Source organism: Urocitellus parryii, chromosome 6, assembly GCF_045843805.1.
Source record: "Urocitellus parryii isolate mUroPar1 chromosome 6, mUroPar1.hap1, whole genome shotgun sequence".
Taxonomy (NCBI): domain Eukaryota; kingdom Metazoa; phylum Chordata; class Mammalia; order Rodentia; family Sciuridae; genus Urocitellus; species Urocitellus parryii.
In genome coordinates, this window is record NC_135536.1 from 22,886,751 (window position 1) to 22,908,306 (window position 21,556).

The 21,556-nt window shown below is 39.8% G+C and overlaps 1 protein-coding gene across 3 annotated transcripts in view; it reads right to left on the bottom strand.

Moving 5' to 3' along the window:
• The window catches only part of Tshr (thyroid stimulating hormone receptor), a 131,396-nt gene that overhangs the window by 21,017 nt on the left and 88,823 nt on the right, over positions 1-21,556 (bottom strand). Inside the window, exons 5-9 of one of the 3 annotated variants that reach the window (XM_077799906.1) lie at positions 19,275-19,349; positions 17,743-17,820; positions 14,427-14,495; positions 1,222-1,299; positions 1,034-1,067 (exon numbers count right to left, since the gene is read on the bottom strand). In XM_077799906.1, the coding sequence (XP_077656032.1) occupies positions 1,034-1,067; positions 1,222-1,299; positions 14,427-14,495; positions 17,743-17,820; positions 19,275-19,349 (334 nt within the window). Of the gene's footprint in view, positions 1-1,033; positions 1,068-1,106; positions 1,129-1,221; positions 1,300-14,426; positions 14,496-17,742; positions 17,821-19,274; positions 19,350-21,556 lie in introns of those variants that run through there. The other 2 variants (XM_077799907.1, XM_077799904.1) reach the window with 2 other exon arrangements.

The following is a 21,556-nucleotide window of genomic DNA, read 5'->3' on the forward strand; positions in this document are numbered from 1 at the left end:
GGTATTCATCATTGTCATCAGGAAAGCCACAAAACATGAAAATGTTTCTAAACACCTGTTTCTAAAGGCTCTCTCTAAAATACTGGATTCTTTAGAAGGCAACAACTTTCCTCATTCACTGGAAAATTCACCTTTTTCTTGAAGATGCAGATAAAGATGTGTTCCAGATTTTACAAAGTACTGATAGAAACTTGTTTTATACTCTGTGCAAAAAAAAAAAAGAAAGAAAAAAGAAAAACACACAATGCATTTATGAAGCACTTTGCTGACTTCCCATTTGGAATCACAGTTATTAAGAGAACAGAGCCACAAACCCAGTTAACTGGGTGCATTTAACCCAAAAGGAAATGAGATGGTTAAAGGGGAAAAAGGGAAGAAGCCAAGTCCTCAGGGCTGGAGATTATGCTCTCCTCTCTGGGGAGCATCCATTCTCTACCTGACACCAGAGGGTCATCAGTCATCTGTACAAAACATTCATAAAACCTTATTTGTTCTTAGTTTTTTAAAGCACAGTAAAATGTTCCTTCATGTCCGCAACAGGCTGTCTTCTGCCTCTCTAGCATGCTGTGTTCCACTCTGGTGAGGACTAGGCTAGAGGCTCAATGAAAGATTCTAAACTAAGGCAAAACCAAGGGAATGGAGAGTATGGTAAGGATAAAGAGGCTCAAGGGACACAATTGACAGAACTTGGTCACTGATTGCATGGGGGCTGCCAGTCTGAAGAACACAATAGGTATGTTATATAGCTGTTTTAGAAAATGTTTATATCCCATCTTCCCTAATGATTGAAGTTCTTTCAGATATGAATCAGACTATCATTCATTTGCTCCTTTGTGCCAGCCTCGTGCAATGCCCACCCATGTATATTTTCTCTGCAAAGACTATAGTGCCCTCTACCTATCTGTAGACCTTATACCTCACAACTCTGCAAACAGGAGCTGCTCCACAAACAGAACCTCTATGAACAGCCACACCAAGGTGGCTGGCTGACCAGACATCAGAAGGGCATGCAGGGCTTGGGACCTTCTGAATCTCAAAAGAAAAAGTGCTTTCTTCCAAGAAGTAGCCTGCGCAGCCAGGCAGAAAAATGTTAGCAGAAGCCTTATCTAGATAAGAACATTCTCTACCCTTGAACATGAGCTTCTCCTCCTCATGTCTCCATCTATTCCAAAACAGTAAAGGAAGGAAACACTAAAACATTCTTTTGTGCGTCTTACTCACAAGAGGGTTGGTCCACTGTATACTCCTCCAAATGCATCTTTGTCAATAACTGTCAGGTATTTATTCTTGTTTAGATAACTAGAGAATGAGAAGAAAAGAGAACAAATTAGGCGAGTTTAAGCAATAGTGCAAATACCCAAACAAAATGTGACTATAAACTGTTTTTACTTTACCTTCTTTTACCACAAAGTACTCAAAGTATTCTATGTTTCAACTGTGCAAGGTTTATAGACATTAATTATGGCAGAAGTTTTGGAAACTGAGCTTATTTAGGATCTAGTTCGAATATCTAAGTTTCATTAAAGTTGCTTCAATTTTCTATTTTCCTGTGCAGTGGCAATTGTGTTTTCAATCCTCTTGGGTAACAACTGATTTAAACTTTGTTTCTCAGTATTGGTCAATATTCCAATTTTTTTGGAAGACAGGACTTGAAAACAAAAATAACTGAAATGGGGGCAGATCTCAATGGATCAGCAAGGATTTCTTTATTAAGCAGGGGGAATGGCACATTTTTCAGGGGAGAAAAGGGCAATTAGTTACAATAAGGTCTGATTTTTATAGGGTTTAGTGAGAGTTAACCATAGAGAATGTTTAGTGTGACTTAATCATAGGAGACTTAATCATAGTAGAATGTGTCGGTTGGGTACTCAGGAAAATAGTTGTAGACTGGGAAATTATGAAACTCCAGAGCCCATTGTTTACCTTCTCCCCACCCCCACCCCCAGGTGACATTGTCCTCCTCTCTCCCTAGGGGTTGTTATTCCCCTTTTATTCTGGTGATTGTTGTTTCACCTTTTTCCTGGGTGGGGTGGAGGGGTTGTTATTTTCCATATCCATTAGGACTTCAACTAGGGAGGGAGTGGAAGTGGTGAGGGTGGTGTGTGGTGACAGGACAGGTCAGAGATTCAAATCTTTTCTTTGAGCAAGGTTGTAAGATTTAGCAAATGAAAACACAGGATGCCCATATAATTTGAATTTCAAATAAACCATAATTTTTTAGTAGAAGTATTCCCCATGCATTTTTTGAAACATTTTTACATTTTATAAGTTGTCTGTTATTTCTTTGAAGTTCAGATTTAATTGAATGGCCTGTATTTCACCTGAGAACACAATTTGGGGGGTGGGGGACAGGGATTGTTTAGGCAGATAAAATTATAGCATATACCTTCCATGGAAGGGATTTGATGGGCACATTGATCTTTCCATTTTTAAAACATATTGGATATTTGGGGCTGTAATTTTTTAAAGCAATTTAAGTCACAAAGTGGTTTTGAAACATAAAATTTCCTCCAAATGGATAAAAGCTTCCAGGGATTTTGAAATTGACCCCCACTATAGCTTTTTTTTAGAGAACAAAATCATCTAAAAAGAAATAAAGTACATATATGTCCTCCTTATGAATGATCCCTATTTACACATTTAAAACAACTCCCAGGGCTAGGGCTGTGGGTCAGTGGTGGAGCACTTGCCCATCAAGTGCAAGCCCCTGGGTTTGATTCGTAGCTGTACCACCACCACCACAAAAGACTCCAGCATAACCAGCTGCTGAGTGGGGGGACCTTGACACAAAATAAATATAGCACAGAACCTTAGTGAGTCTGCTATGATTCAGATAATGCTTCCATTTATTGTACTGATGAGGTTTGCTCTCAGGATGGAAAATTCTCAAGGATGAAAGTCAATAGTAACGTTGAAAAACCAGCCTCTACCTCAGAGCAAAGCCTGTCCAAGGAAGGGGGCATGACCCTTGTCCTTGGAAAGACGCACAGAGCACTCCTAGGCACATACCTACCCTGCTAAGTGGTTTATCTACAAATAATAGGAGAGATCTGTGGAGCCAGGTGTCCCTGACTCAGTCAGGCTAGGTGGGGACCCATAGCAACCCCCTAGCAACCACCAATCAGTATGAGACGGGGAAAATACCTGGGGTGCCAGATGACCCTCCCAGTAGTTTATGGTGGTTGATAACGTGTTGGGAAACCATGTAGTGTAGCACGCACACCCCTCGTGGCCTAAACCAATCAGTTCAAATGAATCCCCCTCTTGTAGTAACCAATCACCCTTACCCAACTTGTTCCCATCAGTGAATGTGCTAATCATGTTTTAGAGTTGTTTTATGATTTTCCTGCGGTGTGTGATGATTTGCTAAGAGATGCTGTGATGTATGTGAAGTCCCTGCCTTCTCCAAAGAGTGTATAAAACTGCTGCAAACCCTGGGCTCGGGGCCTCTCAGCATCACCAGTTGCTGTGTGCACACGGAGGACTGAGCTAGCTCACAATAAACACCTCTTTGCTGCTTACATTGATCTTGGTCTCTGGGGGTCTTTTGGGGGTCCCAAATTCGAGCATAACAACTTCAGAAGAGGTCTTTCTCCACAGACTTCAAAGAGAAAGTTCCCTCTGATTAATTGAATCCAGGTGGGTCTTCCTTGTAGCAGTAGGGATAAGAGTTTTATCTACCAACAAATCTGAAGAAATCTTCCCCTTCTGGGAAGGAAGAGGGATTAACCAAACAACAGGTAAATACTGGGACTTCATACAGATCTTACAAATTGTATACATTTTTGAGTCTTTCAATTTTTTTCTTTTTCTTCTTCTTTTTTTTGGGCTGGGGCATCATACATGATAGGCAAATGCTCTACCACTAGCTGCATCCCCAGCCATCAATTTTTTTCTTAAATGTAGTCAAGAACGACTTAACCTAAAGCAGCCATCCCCAGTTTGCCTCCATACATCTTCATTCCCTTTGTAGCATTATCAAAATCTTTAATTACCTGCTTTATTCATCTGTTTGTTTATTGTCTGTCTTCCCAACCAGAATGAAAGTTCTATGTCTTAGTCATTGATGAATACCTAGTGCCAAATTCAATGCCTCCTTAACTATTTGCTGGAAGAAAATTATGAATGAGTGAATAAATATATCAATACATCCTTCCTCCAAGATAGTGAGGTGGGCGATGTCAAATTCTGAAGGTGACGTGATTATTTTAAAGAAAAAACAACAGAGAACGATAGAATAGATGACTTAGCATCTGATGTGGTCAAATTGGCCAATATCGACCCTTCTGGATGGCAGTAATTATGAGGCAGCTGGTTTACAAAGGGTTTGATCCAGACGTGGCCTCTTCAGGTAATGGCTAGACACCTAACTTCTAGGGTGGTGTTAGTTAGCTTTCCATGATTATAACAAAATACTTGAGAAAAGTCAACTTAAGAAAAGAAAAACTTATTTTGGCTGACAGTTTTGGAGGTTTCATGTCCATGGTCATTTGGCCCTGTTGCTTTTGGGTCTGTAGACTGGCAGGAGCACATGGTGGAGGAAGATATTCACTTCATAATGGCTGACAAACCAGAGAGGAAGAAGGGGTTGGGTCCCAATATCCTTTTCAAGGGCACATCCCTAATGACTTAACTTCTTCCTACTTGGTTTCACCTCTTAAGGGTTCCACCAACCACAAGTAGCACCAAACTGAGGACCAAGCATTTAACACATGAGCATTTGGGGGACATTCCAGACTCAAACTCTAGCACAGTGCATTCATTGTTGAATCTGACAGGAGAGAGATAATTAGTCTCATACATGTTCAAAGACCTAAAATGCCAAAGCAGCCAATCGGTGCTTTCCCCATACTGTCATGTAAGGCTCCATTCATGGTCCCCATTTGATCATAGCTTGATTCCTTCAACCCACTACATTAACGACAATCCTTTGGTTAGTGATAACTGGAGTGGGCAAGCGCCATCTTGGAGAAAACACCAACTGGAGAGAACATCTTGAACCGTGTGATTTTGTAAAAAGACAACTAAACTCGGCACAATAGCCACACTGGCTGGCAACTATTTTTTGTATTCTTTGGACCATGCAGCTCTCTGATCACATTTTGTTCCCAGACTGTTGAAAATCAAGTAAAAGCCAGTGAGCTCATTTCAGTTTTTTTCCTCTTCATCTCTGGCTGTTGCAAGTGAAAATCGGCTTACTCTCATCATCAGAAATTATTGTAAAACTAAATTATTGCTTGTCCAAATCTGCAGTGTTTTTCATCTGATATTTAATACCTCCCTGAGGATAATGAGACTGGTTGATAAGCACTGCAGTTTACCAGAAAGGCTGCAGAAACTGGGAAAGCCAGTCAGAGTTAGGAAGAGAGGAGCAAGATGCAGGGTGGGTGCAGCCAACTTAAACAGAGGTGAACTGATCTCACAGGAGACTGTCTTCTCTAAACCCAATGTGGCTGTCTGGGTACTCAACCTCTTTGAGATAATTAGGTGCTTAAAAATGAAACCATCACTCCACTTTTGGTAATTGTGAGGACTGCTTTATTTTGCTTTGAACCTCGGGTTCAAATTTCTCACCCTCCCTTCCATCTGAAACTATGGGAGTAGGGTGAGGAAATACAGATGGAGAAAGTATAATATCCAGAAAGGGAGTGATTCCATCAGCCCCATTTATCACATGACATTTTGGGGGAATGTCAGTCTAGTTAAAAGGATTCGTTAGTCATAACTTATCTTTATTCCATGTTGGCAAGCCCATCACAAATCTTAGTAGATGGAAACCTACTCTAGACAATGATTATTAGATAGGGGTTGATAATTTAAACCATCCCTTGCAAGGAGAAGAGGAACATCAATGAACTTAAAAGAGTGTGGGAAGACTTGTAAGAAATGAAATATTTCTTGAAAGTCAGGGTTTCTAAATCTAAGTACTGAGAAAGGCATATGTGCAAAGAACTGATACTTCTTTTAAAAGTAGGGTAGAGCACCGGGGATGTAGCTCAGTGGTAGAGTGCTTGCCTAGCATGCACAAGGCCCAGTACTGCAGATAAATAAGAGATGCTACCAGAGTTGAGTGTGTTCAATTGTTCTCCATTGTTTGGAGGGACAGGGGTTTACACCTCTTTGCAGAATTGTTGAAAATGATGAAGTTCCTCATAAAAAGGATGTCAGATTTTCCATGCAGGGATTTAGGAAGACCTGCCCTGGTTTAAAATTGTGTATTTCATAATACTTAGAGAAGAACACTATAGTTGGGAAAAAGGAATTGGTCAGAAATGAGTAGGGGGAAAATATTCAATTCACAAACTCACTGTTACATGTGCAATATGCATATGTGGGTACGGTCACCATGGGATTCACCTTTGGCACACAGCAGCCATTCAATAGAGACTTGCTGGATGAATAAATGAAAGTTCATTTGCTGGCCAAGACAAAGACAGAAGCATCCTCTATGTGCTTCTATCTTCTCTCACCAAGAAAGTGATCCATGTGAGGAAAAGAGTATGACCTTGGGCCAACCAAGGATATTTGGTTGCAAATTCTTGAGCTTGGCTGTCTGAGAAGTTTTAGGATATACTTCAGCTCCAAGAAGGAATTTTCACCTGTATCTCTGCACTCCCTTCAGAAGAAACGTGTGCTGGCACCTGCTAGTGTAGTGAGATCCTCATGGGAACACTTCTGTGGGGAACTGTTTCTTTCCCATGACTCCAGTTATTCAGAAAATTACAGGGATCCCCTGCCTGGCTCTCACATTAGTCAAGAGAGAGAAGCTAGGTTGCTCTATGGAAATGCTTTTGGTTGCAGAAGTCCAGGACACCTGTTTATAAACAGTAACAGGTGAGAAAGCACTCAAGATTTCAACAGGCAGAGGGAAAAGCCAGCCTTGGAGCACATCCTACAAGCTGTTCAAATACTTAAACCCTGAGAAATAATAGCCTGCTTAATCCTCTAATCTTCTCTATCATCATCTTTTCCCAGTGCTCCAAGCTGTGGTGTGTAACTTCTAACCAGCTGATGTGTGATGCTAATCAGTACCTTAATTGTGTTGACTTCTCGGGTTCGCCATGATTAGTGTCTCACTAGGTTCTTGGCACATCCAGATGGTATTTTTTTTTCTCCTGCCTTAATGTTTACTGATAGTAGCTAGTCACCAGAGTTCGAAAACAAAAAAAAATATAAGACAGAGAACCAGGCAATGTTTGAGAAGGAACACATCCCCACAGATTGTGGAGAGAGAGAAGACGAAAAAGAGGTTCCAAAGAATGGACAACGTGACTTGATCCGCAACTGAGTGCAGTTCAACTTCTGCTGAGCAAGGAGGCTTGTATTTATTATTCATTTCACATCTAAGTGATGACAACCTTCTTGGCTCCATGTAAAAATCACAGGGCGACGTGCTTTTACACATCTGCCATGATTTTTACAAACTTCTGACTAATTACTCAACTGCCGCTGAAGCACCAGGGCTTGCTTTCAGTGTGGCATCTGCCCAACTTGGCTGTGGCTGTATTGTTATTCAGTTACTCTCAAACATGGGTGTAAAGGAGGTCAGACCTGCTAGTTTCAGCACACTGGCGTGAGGTAGATAATGGGAAATGACTGCTCTTTTGGATGACACGTTATTTAAATTAGAACCTACTGATATCTGAACATACTTTGGGAGAAATGACCAAACTGCTCACATTCTTTGTGAAATCCTTGAATCCTAAAAGGGTAATGATAAAAGATTGAGTTCTTTACCTAGTTTGAAAATGCAAGACGCATTGAGACCAGAAGCAACACACAGTCAATACTGTTTCATGATTACTATGGAGATATAACATTGATTTCCTTTACCTATGACTCAACCTTCGTCTTCCTTCTGCAGCAGGGCTCCTTAAAATGACCATTAGCTTTGTTATACATTGATCTACATGATACTCTTATTGAGGTGCTTAAAGCTAGGCAAGAACCAGTTTTCATCAACCAGGAATCAGACACTGAGGGTAGAATGATGAGTGGTTGGAACATGGTTTTATCATAGGAGCAGAGTTTCCAGTTGGATCCACAAAACTGGTTGGAAAAAGACATCTTTGTTTTCTATTATGATTGGATCTGAACTCTTATCCCTGGAATATTTTCATCCAGATACTTCTTATCTTTATCCCAGGCTTTGCCCTTTCACCCTTACCAGGAATTGAGAGAAATAGATGCACATTTGGCCACCAGTGGCCATCTTCACTGAACGCCTTCCTTTAGAGCCAAGGTCTGCAAACTAGGACCCTCCAGTCACATCTTGATTTTCACCAGTTTTTATAAGGCAGGTTTTCTTGAAATACAGCCACTTTCATTTGTTTATATATTGTCTACTGCTGCCTTTATACTCTCACAGCAGAACTGAATAGGTGCAACTGAGACCCGATGTTCTACAAAGCCCAAAGTGTTTGCTATCTGGGCCCTTTCCAGAGAAAACGTTTGCTGATCCCCAGTATGGATTTCTTAAAAAATCAAGAAAATGATCCTGAACTAAGAAATATTTTCTGCATTTGTTAGAATCCTCCAAATAACTTCAGTATTTAACGTACGATTGTCAAGGAAGCAGGCTGAAAATGGTACGCTGATTTCTTTTCCGTGTTTGGGGGAAAGTTGCAGTGAGTAGATGGGAGTTAAGAGCCATTGCCAAACCATCAGCCAGCTCCCTCACAAAGCCTACGAGGGGACTGAAGAGCAAGCTGGTGGAAAGACTGACTCTGTACACTCACCTCATAGGGTTAGTTTCAGACAGAGCACCATCAAATAATCCAAAATTTTCCTAGTTTAGAATCTCTGTAGGAGTTGGTCACCAATGGCCAATGATGTGGTCAGTCTTACTTATGTTACAAATTCTCCACAAGCCTCCATAAGGACAGGGGGTTTGGATGTGCTTTTGGATAGCTGGACGTGTGGAGATTCCTGGAGAGTGGTATGCCCTGAGAGGACAGGGAAGCTCTGTACCCCTTCTCACATGCTCTGCCCGGCAGATCTCCTCCATCTGGATGTTCCTTTCCCTGTCCTTTAAGTAAAGGATTTCCCAGCACGATATGATTCTATTTGCAGCAGCAAATTAATTGAACAGGAGAGAGAGAGAGAAACCCCAACTGATAGCCACTTGGGCAGAAATGCAGGTCACAACCTAGGGCTTGCGATTATCATGTGAAGTAGGAATATGTAGAACTGAGCTCATAGCCTATGGGATCTGACGCCGTCTTCAGAAGTGAATCCTGAAGATGGTGTCAGAATGAACTAGCAGAGCATCCAGTTGGTGTCTGCTGTAGAATTTGGTACTTAGTGGAGAGAAATCCCTTCATGTACTGGTGCCCAGAAGTGAAGCATTATGTACTAATTCCGTGTCTAGGAAAAACACTTTTTTCCCTTTCTCTTAGAAGAAATATTCCCAAAATGTGTTGTATGGAACACCACACCAAAGAGATGTTCCGGGAGCCAAGAGCTCCACACCCTCTCTTGGATACTGCATTCAGACCCTTCTATTAAAAGACCTAAAAATCATCTGTATACTTTGTTCAACTTTATAAGATCATGAGTTGCCTTTTTAAAAGTAACTCTCATTAGCCTAATATAGAAACAAAGTTCAAAGAAAAAAATTTGGGAAATGTTCCCAGGCCCTACAATCTCTTCTTTTATTATAAAGTCTAGAGAGAAGATGGGATAGAAATTCTTGTTCCCTTATTAGTTTCCCCATCTTTTCAATAGACAATGTCTCTAAAAAATGTTTGATATTTTATAGCTGACTCTATGACCAAACCATAAAGTGGAGTATCCTGATTCTAGAAGACTCCTTTTGAAAATCTCTTGAAATCTTTGCAGAGTTCTCTAAACATGACCAGGGTGCCAATCATGAATAGGAGTCAATGTTTTGAAACAAAAACATTGGTCTTCTTGCATCGGTATAGTCAGATCTTCACTGACCAATGACACCATTGCTTGGTGTGATTGTCATCTGAGACTTCTCCTGATTGTGCTCCAAGTTTTGAGTTGAGTCCTTTCTCTTACTTGGTCTCATTCTTTCTAGAATGATCATTCTAGAAATGATCATTCTAGGTGCAAGATATTTTAATTTCTGTATTAATGCTCTTGCTTGGCTGAGCTAAGAAGCCTAAATCTTCTTCAGGGGTAAGAACAAGTAGCAGTGGCCAGAGAAGTTGAGTGTCCAATTGCTTTGGTCATGGCTGTTAAATCAACAGTGATGAATTCTGGCAGAGGCCAGGGAAAATAGTCATGAACTAGGTTACCTAGGTCCCAGCTTTGGTTCAACCACTAGATTAACAAATATCAAAAGCTATTTTTTAAAAAGTCATGTGTCCTTTTTTGGGCTTTATTCCCTTCATGTGTAAAATGTGAAAACTGGACAAGAGGATTGATAGCATTCCACAACAGTGATTCTTGACTTTGGCTCCACATTGGATTCACCTGGGGAGCTTTTAAAATCCCCATTGGTCTGGCTACATCCAGAATGTCTGGCGATAAAACCTAGGCATCAGTGCTTTTGAAACTCCTCAGATTGTTCCAATTTGTACCCACTGCTCTGGAGACCTTAAAGCCTGAACTTTATACCCATATCTTTGTTCTTAAAAAAATAACTGATAATGAGAGCTGGGTGTGGTGATTATGCCTGTAATCCCAGCAGCTCAGGAGGCTAAGGCAGGAGGATGGTGAATTCAAAGCCAGCCTCAGCAATGGCCAGGTGCCGAGCAACTCAGTGAGACCCTGCCTCTAAATAAAATACAAAATAGGGCTGGGGATGTGGCTCAGTGGTTAAGTGTTCCTGAGTTCAATCCCCCGTACAAAAAATAATAATAATAGTAACTGAGAATGTAGAAGGAATATACTTTCCAATTACTAAACATGGCAGGATACAGAAGTAAATAATTTGGAGATTACATCCTTATCTTGGGCTTTAAAATCCTTTGCTTGTAAAAGTTTGAGAAATCAACCACCCTCTATTCAAGGTTTTGGATCCTTTCCATCCAGCACTCTGGAAAAGCAGTGACCTCAGGAGCTACAGTCTCACCTCTGATCTCCCTGGTGGAAAGTGTCATCAGTGTCACTACCCATGTCCTTCATAATGAGGATTTTCTGTTGTCTCAATGCTAAGCTCTCTATTTTCTCATTTCTTTGTTTATTTTTAATTGGTGCTTTATAGATTTGCATAAAGGTGGAATTCACTGTGGTATATTTATATGTGCACATAGCATAATTTTGTCAAATTCATTCCATATTTCCTCCTCTTTCCATCCCTCCTCCCTCTCCCTCCTCTTCAATCTTCTTCTTTTTTTAAAATATTTTTTTAGTTGTGGATGGACACAACACCTTTATTTAATTAATTAATTTATTTATATGTGGTGCTGATTGAGCCCAGTGCCTCACATGGCTAGGCAAGTGCTCTACCACTGAGCTACAATCACAACCCCAGCCCTCAATCATCATCTTCTCCACTGATTTCCCCTCTATCCTTATGATGCATTTTGTTCCCTTTACTTTGCTCTAGCTTCCACATATGAGAGAAAATATTCAACCCTGGATTTTCTGAGACTGGCTTATTTCACTTAGCCAGATATTCTCCAGTTCTATCCATTTACCAGCACACATCATAATTTCTTTTTTTCCCCCCCTTTTAAAAAATTTTGTTCTTTTTAGATATACATGTATTTTGACATACATATATGGGGTATAACTTATTCTAATTAGGATCCCATTCTTTGATTATACATGATGTGGCATTTCACTGATATGCATTCATATATGAACATAGGAAAGGTATGTCTAATTCATTCTACTGCTTTTACTATCCCCCCTCACCTCCCCTCTTCATTCCCCTTTGTCCAATCTAATGAACTTCTATTCTTCCTTCCCCTTACTTATTGTGTGTTAGTATTGCATATCAGAGAGAACATTTGGCCTTTGGTTTTTTGGGATTGGCTTACTTCACTTAGCATGATAGTCTCCAGTTTCATCCATTTACCAGCAAATGCCATAATTTCATTCTTTGTTTTGGCTGAGTAATATTCCATTGTGATATATATCTCACACTTTCTTAATCCAGTAATCTATTGGTGGGTAACTGGGCTGATCCCATATCTTGACTGTTGTGAATTGCAGTGCTATAAACATTGATGTAGCTGTATCAGTATAGTTTTCTGATTTTAGTTATTTTGGATAAATACAAAGGAGTGGGATAGCTGGGTCTCTTGATGCTCCATGCATCTAGAATAGTATGTCAGTCTTTTGAAATCTTTAAACCCTTAGTATCTACAAATTATTTTCATAATTAAGAGGTCCCAATACTCCATAAAAAATTTGGATCAGGAAAACCATTTCCCTAAGGTTCATGGCTTTCAAGGAATAACTGAATCAAAAAGGACAATATCTGGTGAGTTCTGTATAATACTAAAATCAAATGCTAATAATTAGAAGACCATAGGGTAAGTTTAGAGAAAATCATTCCTTTCTCTTTGCCAAGCAAGAAGGCCAATGTTTTTGGATAATAAACTTTGGGTTATTTTCTGAGATGCATGTTTGGCATTGGGTACATTTCTCCCTATTGTACTTGGGTCCGTCATATTGCTGCCCTTGAGTTGACCCCACAGAGTGCTCTGTCCTCTGGAGGAAGGAAGCACTCTGCTCTTATCTTTGTATTGCCAGTGAACAGCACAGTGCCTGGAACATCACAAGTGTTCAATAAATATGTTGAGAAGTCAATGAAGGATCACATGAGATTAGTACAATGAAGTTAAGATGGAAAGAGGGTCTCTCCAAATCTGTAAATAAATTTGATATGGAAGTATTCATATTACTCTACAAGTCTTTTTAAAACATCCCCTATCATTATGTATTTTGAAAACAACTGAACTCAGTGAGACCCTAGTGACAACCTAATGTCAACCCTAATGACAACCCCCTGCCAGACATGAAGAGAATTACCTCTAACTCCTCCTCGGATAAAGACTAATAGGAAACCCAAAAGCCTGGCAGAATGAGACTCCCCTTCAAACAGAACTCAGAGAGCCTTGCCTAAGTTCAATGACTTCAGAATGTTTTACCATTTATCTTGTAAAACTGGAATCATTCTAGAACATACCACCTAACCACCAAAACACCAACCAAATCACTTAATCCACACATTTTGTCATCCTCCTCCTCCCTCTCCCCTCCCTCTTTCCCTCCCCCCTTCCTCCCTCCCCCCCCCACCTCCGTTTGTGGTACTGGGAACTGAAACCAGGGGTTTGGTACCTCTGAGCTACATCCCCAGCCCTTTACATTTTTTTTTATTATTATTTTTAAACTTGAGAGAGGGCCTCACTAAGTTACCAAGGCTGGCCTCAAACTTAGGATCCTCCTGTCTCAGCATCTCCAGGAACTGAGATTACAGGTGTGTACGACCACACCCAGCTATAAGTATATTCTTTTCCATCCAGGGTTACCATGCATGGTTGTGCAGTTTATTTACCTCACCTTGATACTCAAAGTGTGGTCTGTGGCAGCCTCAGCATCACCTGGGAGTTTGTTAAAAACAGAGAATCCCACAGTCTTCTACAGAACTACTAAATCGGAAATTTGTATTTTAACAAGATCCCAGAAAGTTTGTATGCCTAGTAAGATTTGAAAGACACTGTACTACACAACAGCTTTAGAATCAAAAGTCTTTCAAATTGGGCAATGATCATTTCTGGAATATAAAACAACTATGTATAAACTGTTTAAAGGGGGAAATGACAGAATTACAAAGGTGAGTAACAAAACACTATAAAAAATGAGCAGGTAAGTTTGGAAATAAAACCCAGAACATCTGGAACTGAAAAAAAAATATGTGATTGATATAGAAATAAGAAGTGTTACAAAATAAATCCAATACAAGTTCTGTTGCTTGTGGTTTCAGCTATTTCGGGCATGATTTAAAATTTGTTAGAAAAGGAAATGTTGGATATGGGTTTTTAGTTATTTCTGAGTGAATCAAACAGAAAGTGACATCTTTCTCTAAAACATGTCAAATAGGACTAAGTGAGAAATTTCATTTTTTGAACAACTTTGGGTTCACATAAAGGTACCTTTTCCTTCATGAGCCTAGGAGATGAATACTACCTGCATGCGCGTGTACACACACACACACACACACACACACACACACCCCTGTAGAGTAACAAGGTGACATCATGTTCCTCCATTTTACTGAGGATAAATCTCTTGGGATTTAGAATTAGAGCCAATGTTAAGTGTCTATTCAGCTGGCTCATGTCAGATTCCCTAAAATTATTTCCAAGTATTGATCACACTAACTTGGGGTTGAGGGATGTTCCAATAGGACCTATCCCTCAGCAAACTGTGACCTACTGGCTAGTCCATCTGGGGGTGGAGGAGGGGGAGGGTGGCACTTTTCATGGCTACCCTTGACTTACACAGCATCCAGCTTCGTCCCATTGAAAGCGTGTTCCTGGATTGAAGTGAAGCCATTGTTGTACAGTTTTCTACAATAAATATAGAGAGGAAAAATTAATAACTTATGGGAAGTTTGATGGACCTTTTCTGAAAGTTTGGGCTTCATTTCTTCTGTGCCAGAAATGTGCATAAAGAGTTACAGTCTCACATATGCACCTCACAGGGAAACTTCACATTACGTCTTACTTAGGACACAAGATAATATTTTCCAGTGTGAATATTGATTCTCTGACTCTGCTGCTAGTAAATAAGTTTTTTCTCAGAAGCAGATTCACGTCAAAGAACAAAGGCTTGCAAAAGGATTTTTGTTTTAAATGTCCACATACACACAGGAAATAGGGTTTCAGGTAATCATTAACCCAGTGTCAATAATGGAGGCCTAACTGCAGTTTGAAACACTTTGAAAGACATTCATCTGAACACATGGATTCTCTCTCTCTTTTTTTCCATTCAAGATGTTATTTCACAATTGTATTTTATGTATTTACCCTCAGAGCTTACCACAGATTAAACACTTAATGATTGTGGGCTAAATTGAACTTCATAGACAACTATAAGAAAATATAAAGACCAACCCATTCTATGGAAATTTTAATGTTTTCACTCGTTGCCATGTTTCTACAACGGATTAATTTTTTTTTAATAATTTTTTTTAATATTTATTTTTCAGTTTTCAGCGGACACCACCTCTTTGTTTGTATGTGGTGCTGAGGATCGAACCCGGGCCGCACGCATGGCAGGCGAGCGCGCTACCACTTGAGCCACATCCCCAGCCCCTACAACAGATTAATTAATACATTGATTACAGGGGACCTGTATGCAATGTTACCACCTCCATGTCCCAGTGAAGTTACCAAGACATGGAGGTGACTTGCCAAAAACACAGTAGTCTAGAACTGTCAGGAATCCTGACCTCAAATACCATTTTTTTCACCCACCCTTTCTGCAGGAGAAGGAGCCCCAGTCTTGGGAACTCTGGGATGTGTGGGCGTTACTGGTGGTTGTTGGCTTGAAGAGAAGAGAGCCATGACCACAATCAGGCACAGCTGGTGGCAACTCTGAGGGACACCCCTAGGGGAACTTGGAAAATGATGGTACTCTGCCCCATGTAAACTCTGGTAATGCATTAAGAAGCCCACAGGAGACTTCACACGTGGAACCAGACCTGGCTCTGTCACTTAGGAGCCGGGTGATCCTGAGAATTTCTCAACTTGTCTCATCCTCAGTTTCTATGTCTTTAAAAATAAGATGATAATACTCGATCAAAAGGTTGCTAAGATGATCAAATCATTCTATACCTAACACAATGAGGGACACTTATGAGATGATCACATAAAAAGGAATACCCTAAGATTTGCATTTATATTATATAGCTGTGGGGAACTGAGAAATAATCTCATGGTTTTGTTATTTACTTTGTTTTAAATAATTACACAGTGAGTTTAATTCTAGTTATTGGGCAAAGACTATAACACATATCCCAGAGACACAGTACGGAGACTGAGAAAGTACTAATGAATAACTTAGTTTCGTTCTGAACTATCATTCTTTTACAAGATTGTGAAAATCATGCATTTTATTTCACCAAACCTCATTGAACATTAAAAGTGTTCTTCGTTTACATTATATTACAGAGATTAAATGAAACTTCATGAACAAGTAGACATTGAAAAAGGAAAAGAGGAAGGAAGGAAGGAAGGAAGGAAGGAAGGAAGGAAGGAAGGAAGGAAGGAAGGAAGAAAGGATTGTAAATTTTGCCACACTCTATCCTACCAGGAATACAGGCACAGACTATACTGTTAGATGTGCCTATTTTCATTTTTATAGTTCTTTGAGAATGGGCTTCAAAGGAGAAAGGACTTTTGCCTCAATGTAGAAATGATCATACAAAAAGATAATGGACAACCCCTGCCATTCCCACCTCTGTATTCAGGAAATATTCAGTTCCCTGCTCAGATGCTTATAAAATGGGCCTCGTGCAGGGTGGGGACAGTGAGCAGCTTTCATTTGAGAGGGCTGCTTGGGATATGAGGTCCTTAGGAAATAGGTGCCTAAAAGGGAGAGTAACAACATTCTGTAAAGAAGTTGAGAATGATAGTTTTAACTCGTGATGTGATGGGCCCTAAATCATACAATGGAAACCCTCACAAAGAAGGAAAGTTGTGTTGAGGTTTGGGGCTGAGCAGGACAAGAGCCCAGGTCTTTTCTGTTCTGTCAAAAGAAATCATAACTGAAGAGGAATCTTGTCTTTTCAAAAGTCTTCTTCCCTGGAGTGTGAGGAGAAGGATTCGCTGAAAGGCTCCGTTGTGCACAGATTTCCAACAGTGGAGATAGTTCATATATCCCAAATTGATAAATTTGAATGGCTTGGAAAAAAGCCCTTAGAAAGTTGTGTGGAGGCTTGGATAAGTTTTTATGGGGAGCATTTGAATCTGATTTGTATTTGGCAGAGAACTAGAGACCGTAGCATGAGCAGAATCAGGGAGATTGGGTGACAATTTGGGCAAAAACTCCACACCAGGCCTGAACATGGGCAGTGGCATTGAAAATAGAAGGGATCTGCAGAGATGGTCTCAGCTCTACTTTCTGGCTAATACAAAGAGAATTAACTTATCTTTTATACCTCTATTAGATCTTCTCCTTTTAGAGCCATTCTGTGACTATCCCAGATTAAGCATCTGCTTTTGAACAGCTACAGAGCAGAATCCATTCAAGCTCTGGTCAAAGAATGATGTATGGCATCACCTACGGGAGCTTAATAAGTTTGCCACTACTGAGTTTTCGAAAGTGTGACTGCAGAGCTTGTCGCCACTCTCATACTCAGTGACCTAGGGAAAGTCACTTAAATTTGCTCTATAGCAAATTCAAATCTGTGAAATAGGGATACTTGAATACAGAATACAATGCCACTGCAGGCTTAATCTAGTCCACTATCTCTTTCTGGAAATAAAATTTTAGTGGAACACAGGCAGAGTTGAGGCCATGTAATCTGTAAAGCCCAATTGATCCTTCCCAGAAAAAAGAAAGAAAGAAAAACCAAACAAAGAAAACCAACCACTGCTATAAGAAATACTCTTGTTTTATTTTCTAAACCTGTTTGGAAATAATCATCTACAGTGTACCATGGCACAAGGCAATATGCTTATTTAATTACATGAAACTCTTTGTAGAATATAAACATTATAGGGTATTATGGCTCTGGGTGGTCTATAAAATTATGACAGTGGCCCAGAACAAAATTCAATTGTTGGCAAGAGTGAAACTGGCAATACTCACAGTGTTAAGGTTTCATTGCACAGTCCCTGAAAGGCATTTATAGGGATTGAAGTCATGTAAGGGTTGTCCATAATTTCACTGAAAGAGAGGGACAAGAACACTTGAAAAAAAAATGCTTTCTTCCTGGAAATGGACTTTTGTTATAATATGCAGATTAAATAAGCTCACAGCTTAGTCTTATTCACTGTTTTTTTAAAAATTTTTTTAGATGTTGATGGGTCTTTATTTTATTTATTTATATGCAGTGCTGAGAATCGGACACCGTGCCTCACACAGGCTAGGCAAGTGCTCTACCACTGAGCCACAACCCCAACCCCTACTGTTAAGTTTTATTGACCCTTTTCAACCACTGGTGGCTCAGAGATCAGGTGGTTAAGAGCTGTCTGAGAAGGACCTGAATTCAGAACCCTGGGTGTGTAGTGAGCAAGCAAGCTTCGGTGAGAGCTGAGGTCCCCAATTTACTTATCTCAAAGGAAGCAAATGGATTTCACAAACCTCTCCTGAACTTGCAGCATTTGTCCAGAGCCACTAGAATTTTCCATGGGAGAAAGGAATCCATGGATTTTGTTTCATGACTATTGCTAAAATGTCCTCTTACTTGAAAAGCTCTGCCAGGCAGATATTCTGGAAAAAATTTCTACACCTGTGTAGTTTCTAGAAAATAGCTGAGCTTTTTCTGCAGCAAAGAAGTATGGCCAATTTTTTTTTTTCTAGAAAACCCCAAGAGTTTGGATCTTATCATTCCACATTTTGCTGATTCTGTAGTCAAACTCAACTTGTGCAATTCCCTCTGCATGTGTCTTTTTACTTCTATACAATTAGGTAAGATGATATGTTACAGGTTTTGGAAAAGAACACAAGTAGTCTGAGTGTCATTTCTGACTGCTCCATGGGAGCCAATCAGGCAAAAATCACTTGTGTTTTCTATTCCTCAGTTTCTTCATTTGTCAAATAGAAAAACCATAACTTCCTTTTATGCCATATCAGGTGGTTGAGCAAAGCAAATGTAATGCATGAGAAAGTGTTTGAAAAGCTATTTAAAACACTATGAAAAATAAAGTATCATTGTGATCATTAATTTTTCCTTCTATTCAATCATTCCCATTGGCAAACATTCTATCGTATTTCTCTCACGTCTCAAATAAAATCTCTTCAACCAATATGGTTCAACTAGCAGGACATTTATGTCCCCTTTAATAATAAAAGTTCTCAAGAGTTTGTGATCATCACTCTACTTCAGCCCCTCCCATCCTCTCTTGTACATTGGCACAGCAGAAGCTCCCACTGACTTTCCTGCTCCTGTCACTTCACAAGAACTATTCATGTCAGAGTCACCGCTGACCCACATAATGAATCCCTCATGGCTGTTTTTCAATTCTTCCTTGCTGCTTCTACCAGTGTAGTCACGATTGATCCCCGTTTCCTCCTTGACACAATTACTTCACTTGGGTTTGAAACGCCCCACCCCCCATGGCTGCACCCTAGTTCTTGACAATGACAAAAATATGACACTGCATGTTGTATATACTTACAGTATAAAGAATACATCGGTGGAATGAACTTTGGTCAGGTCAGGGAATATTCTAAGTCCAGTGTTGAAAATGCCACTAAATTACATGAAGGAAGAAAAAGATTTTAGGTTTCAAAAAAATTAACACAGAAGTACAATAATGTCAGTTTGTAGCCAAATCTGAACTCTTCTGCTTACTATCTGAGTGATCATTGGTAAGTTCTAGCCATGGGATGAGATGATATTGGCTCAAGACACAGTAATCTAATCCAGTGTCAATATATCTATTCTGCTTAGAATACTCCGGGCATTGTTTGGACCCAGTGGGATTCCTAGAAATAGAAATTCAGGTTTCTTTCCTGTGTGTGTGTGTGTGTGTGTGTGTGGAGAGAGAGAGAGAGAGAGAGAGAGAGAGAGAGAGAGAGAGAGAGAGATCTCCTTATTTTGATTGGAAGATATTATGTGTGTGTATATTATGGGGGGATAAGAGTAAGATAGAAGAGGAACACAGGTTTACCCAACACCAAGCCAGTCTTCCTCTTTCAAATTCAATGTTTTATTGTATTATTATTTTGCTAAGAATGATTTTCCTGGGCTGGAGTTGTAGCTCAGTGGTAGAGCACTTGCCTCGCATGCGTAAGGTCCTGGGTTCGATCCTCAGCACCACATAAAAATAAATAAATAAAAATAAAGATTGTATCCATCTATAACTAAAAAATATATTAAAAAAGAATGACTTTCCTACAGCAATATCCTAGGAGTACATTTGCACTAGAACTGTTTTTAAAATGTCCAGAAAATAAAGGAAATTTTCCAAGACAATGTCTTCCCCTTCCAAAGTTTGTGTCACCTAGGAAAAAATGTCAGGATTAAAAGACGTGCTTAAAACAACATGAGCACAAAAGCACTCAGGTTCTGATGCCACCCAGACTTAGTTGGTTTAAGGTTTATTGCAGTTACTAGAATGTAACTAGTAGAAGTAGAAATGTTTTTTGTGAGGTTTGAGGCATGCAGTGAGTCCTAGAGTCCTAGACACTACCCAGTAGATCTTTATAGAAGGTCTGGGAGAAAAACAAACAACTAGTTTCACTGATGCACCTTTTTAAAAAAATATTTATTTATTTTTTAAGTTTTAGGTGGACACAATATCTTTATTTTACACTTATGTGGTGCTGAGGATTGAACTCAGTGCCTCATGCATGCTAGGTGAGTACTCTATCACTGAGCCACAACCCCAGCCCTCACTGATGCACCTTGAAAAGGAAATTCAGACTCAACTCCTTCTCTAGTGGAAGGCATAGAATTTGAAGAGGTGGCAGGAACCAGAGACCTCAAAATGAGCAAATGGAAGATTCCAGATAACAAAGAAGAAAAATGATATCCCATGAGGTGATGAGGTGTATTTGAAGTACAGTAAACCAACTAGCTCAATTGCAATGGGGGTTCATGTAAAAGAATGTGTGTGGGGGGGGTGATGGCCAAAGAGTCAAATGGAGGCCACAAAGCAGAGGGCTAGAAATACCAGATTAAAGAAACTTCTGACTTCTCTCCAAAACCCTGAACAAGTCCTCCTTTAAAAGGAGGACTCTGTGCCTTTATCATGCTGCTACATCATCTACTCTTCCTTCTTTTCCTGGATAACTTCTATTCATCCTTAAAGATTTCTCTCATAAAATATCTGTGGATGTACACTTTAATTTCAAAAGCCTGGATGGAAATGAACTGAAATGGTAATAGTGTGTATATCTGGGCTTAGGGTTTAGTCCCTTTTAGAGATTTTTCTAATTTTTATAATGCATATAGGCAGGAAAGAAGCTTTTCCTAGCCAGTTTCTAGAGGGCCTAAGCTCATGAATACAAATCCACTGAATGCATTTTTTATTGAGCACCTACTCTGTGCTAGGCAATAAGGATACAACTGAGAACAAAAATGTTGTGGTCTCTGACCTCATGGAGCTTACAGTCAGCTCAGAATGGATTGTCAACGCAAAGCAGTAAGTGGTTGTCCCTTTCCATTTCATTTTTGTCCCCTAACCTCAAGAGACTAAATTTTATCCTCTGTGACTTTGTGTGTGTGTTCTATGTAGCAACCAGTCTAATACTGTTTTAATATCCTTTTCTAAACAAAATTGACCATTTTTCTCTCAGGAATTTCTTTTGTCCTGTGATACTATATGTCAAGGTTACATATATGTAACAGCATTTACTCCCTCACATCTCTTGGATCAGGTCTCTGGTCCCAGCACTATGCACTGATTCTTCCAGTGGGTTTTAAACATGTGAATTATTTCACCTGAGACCTTGC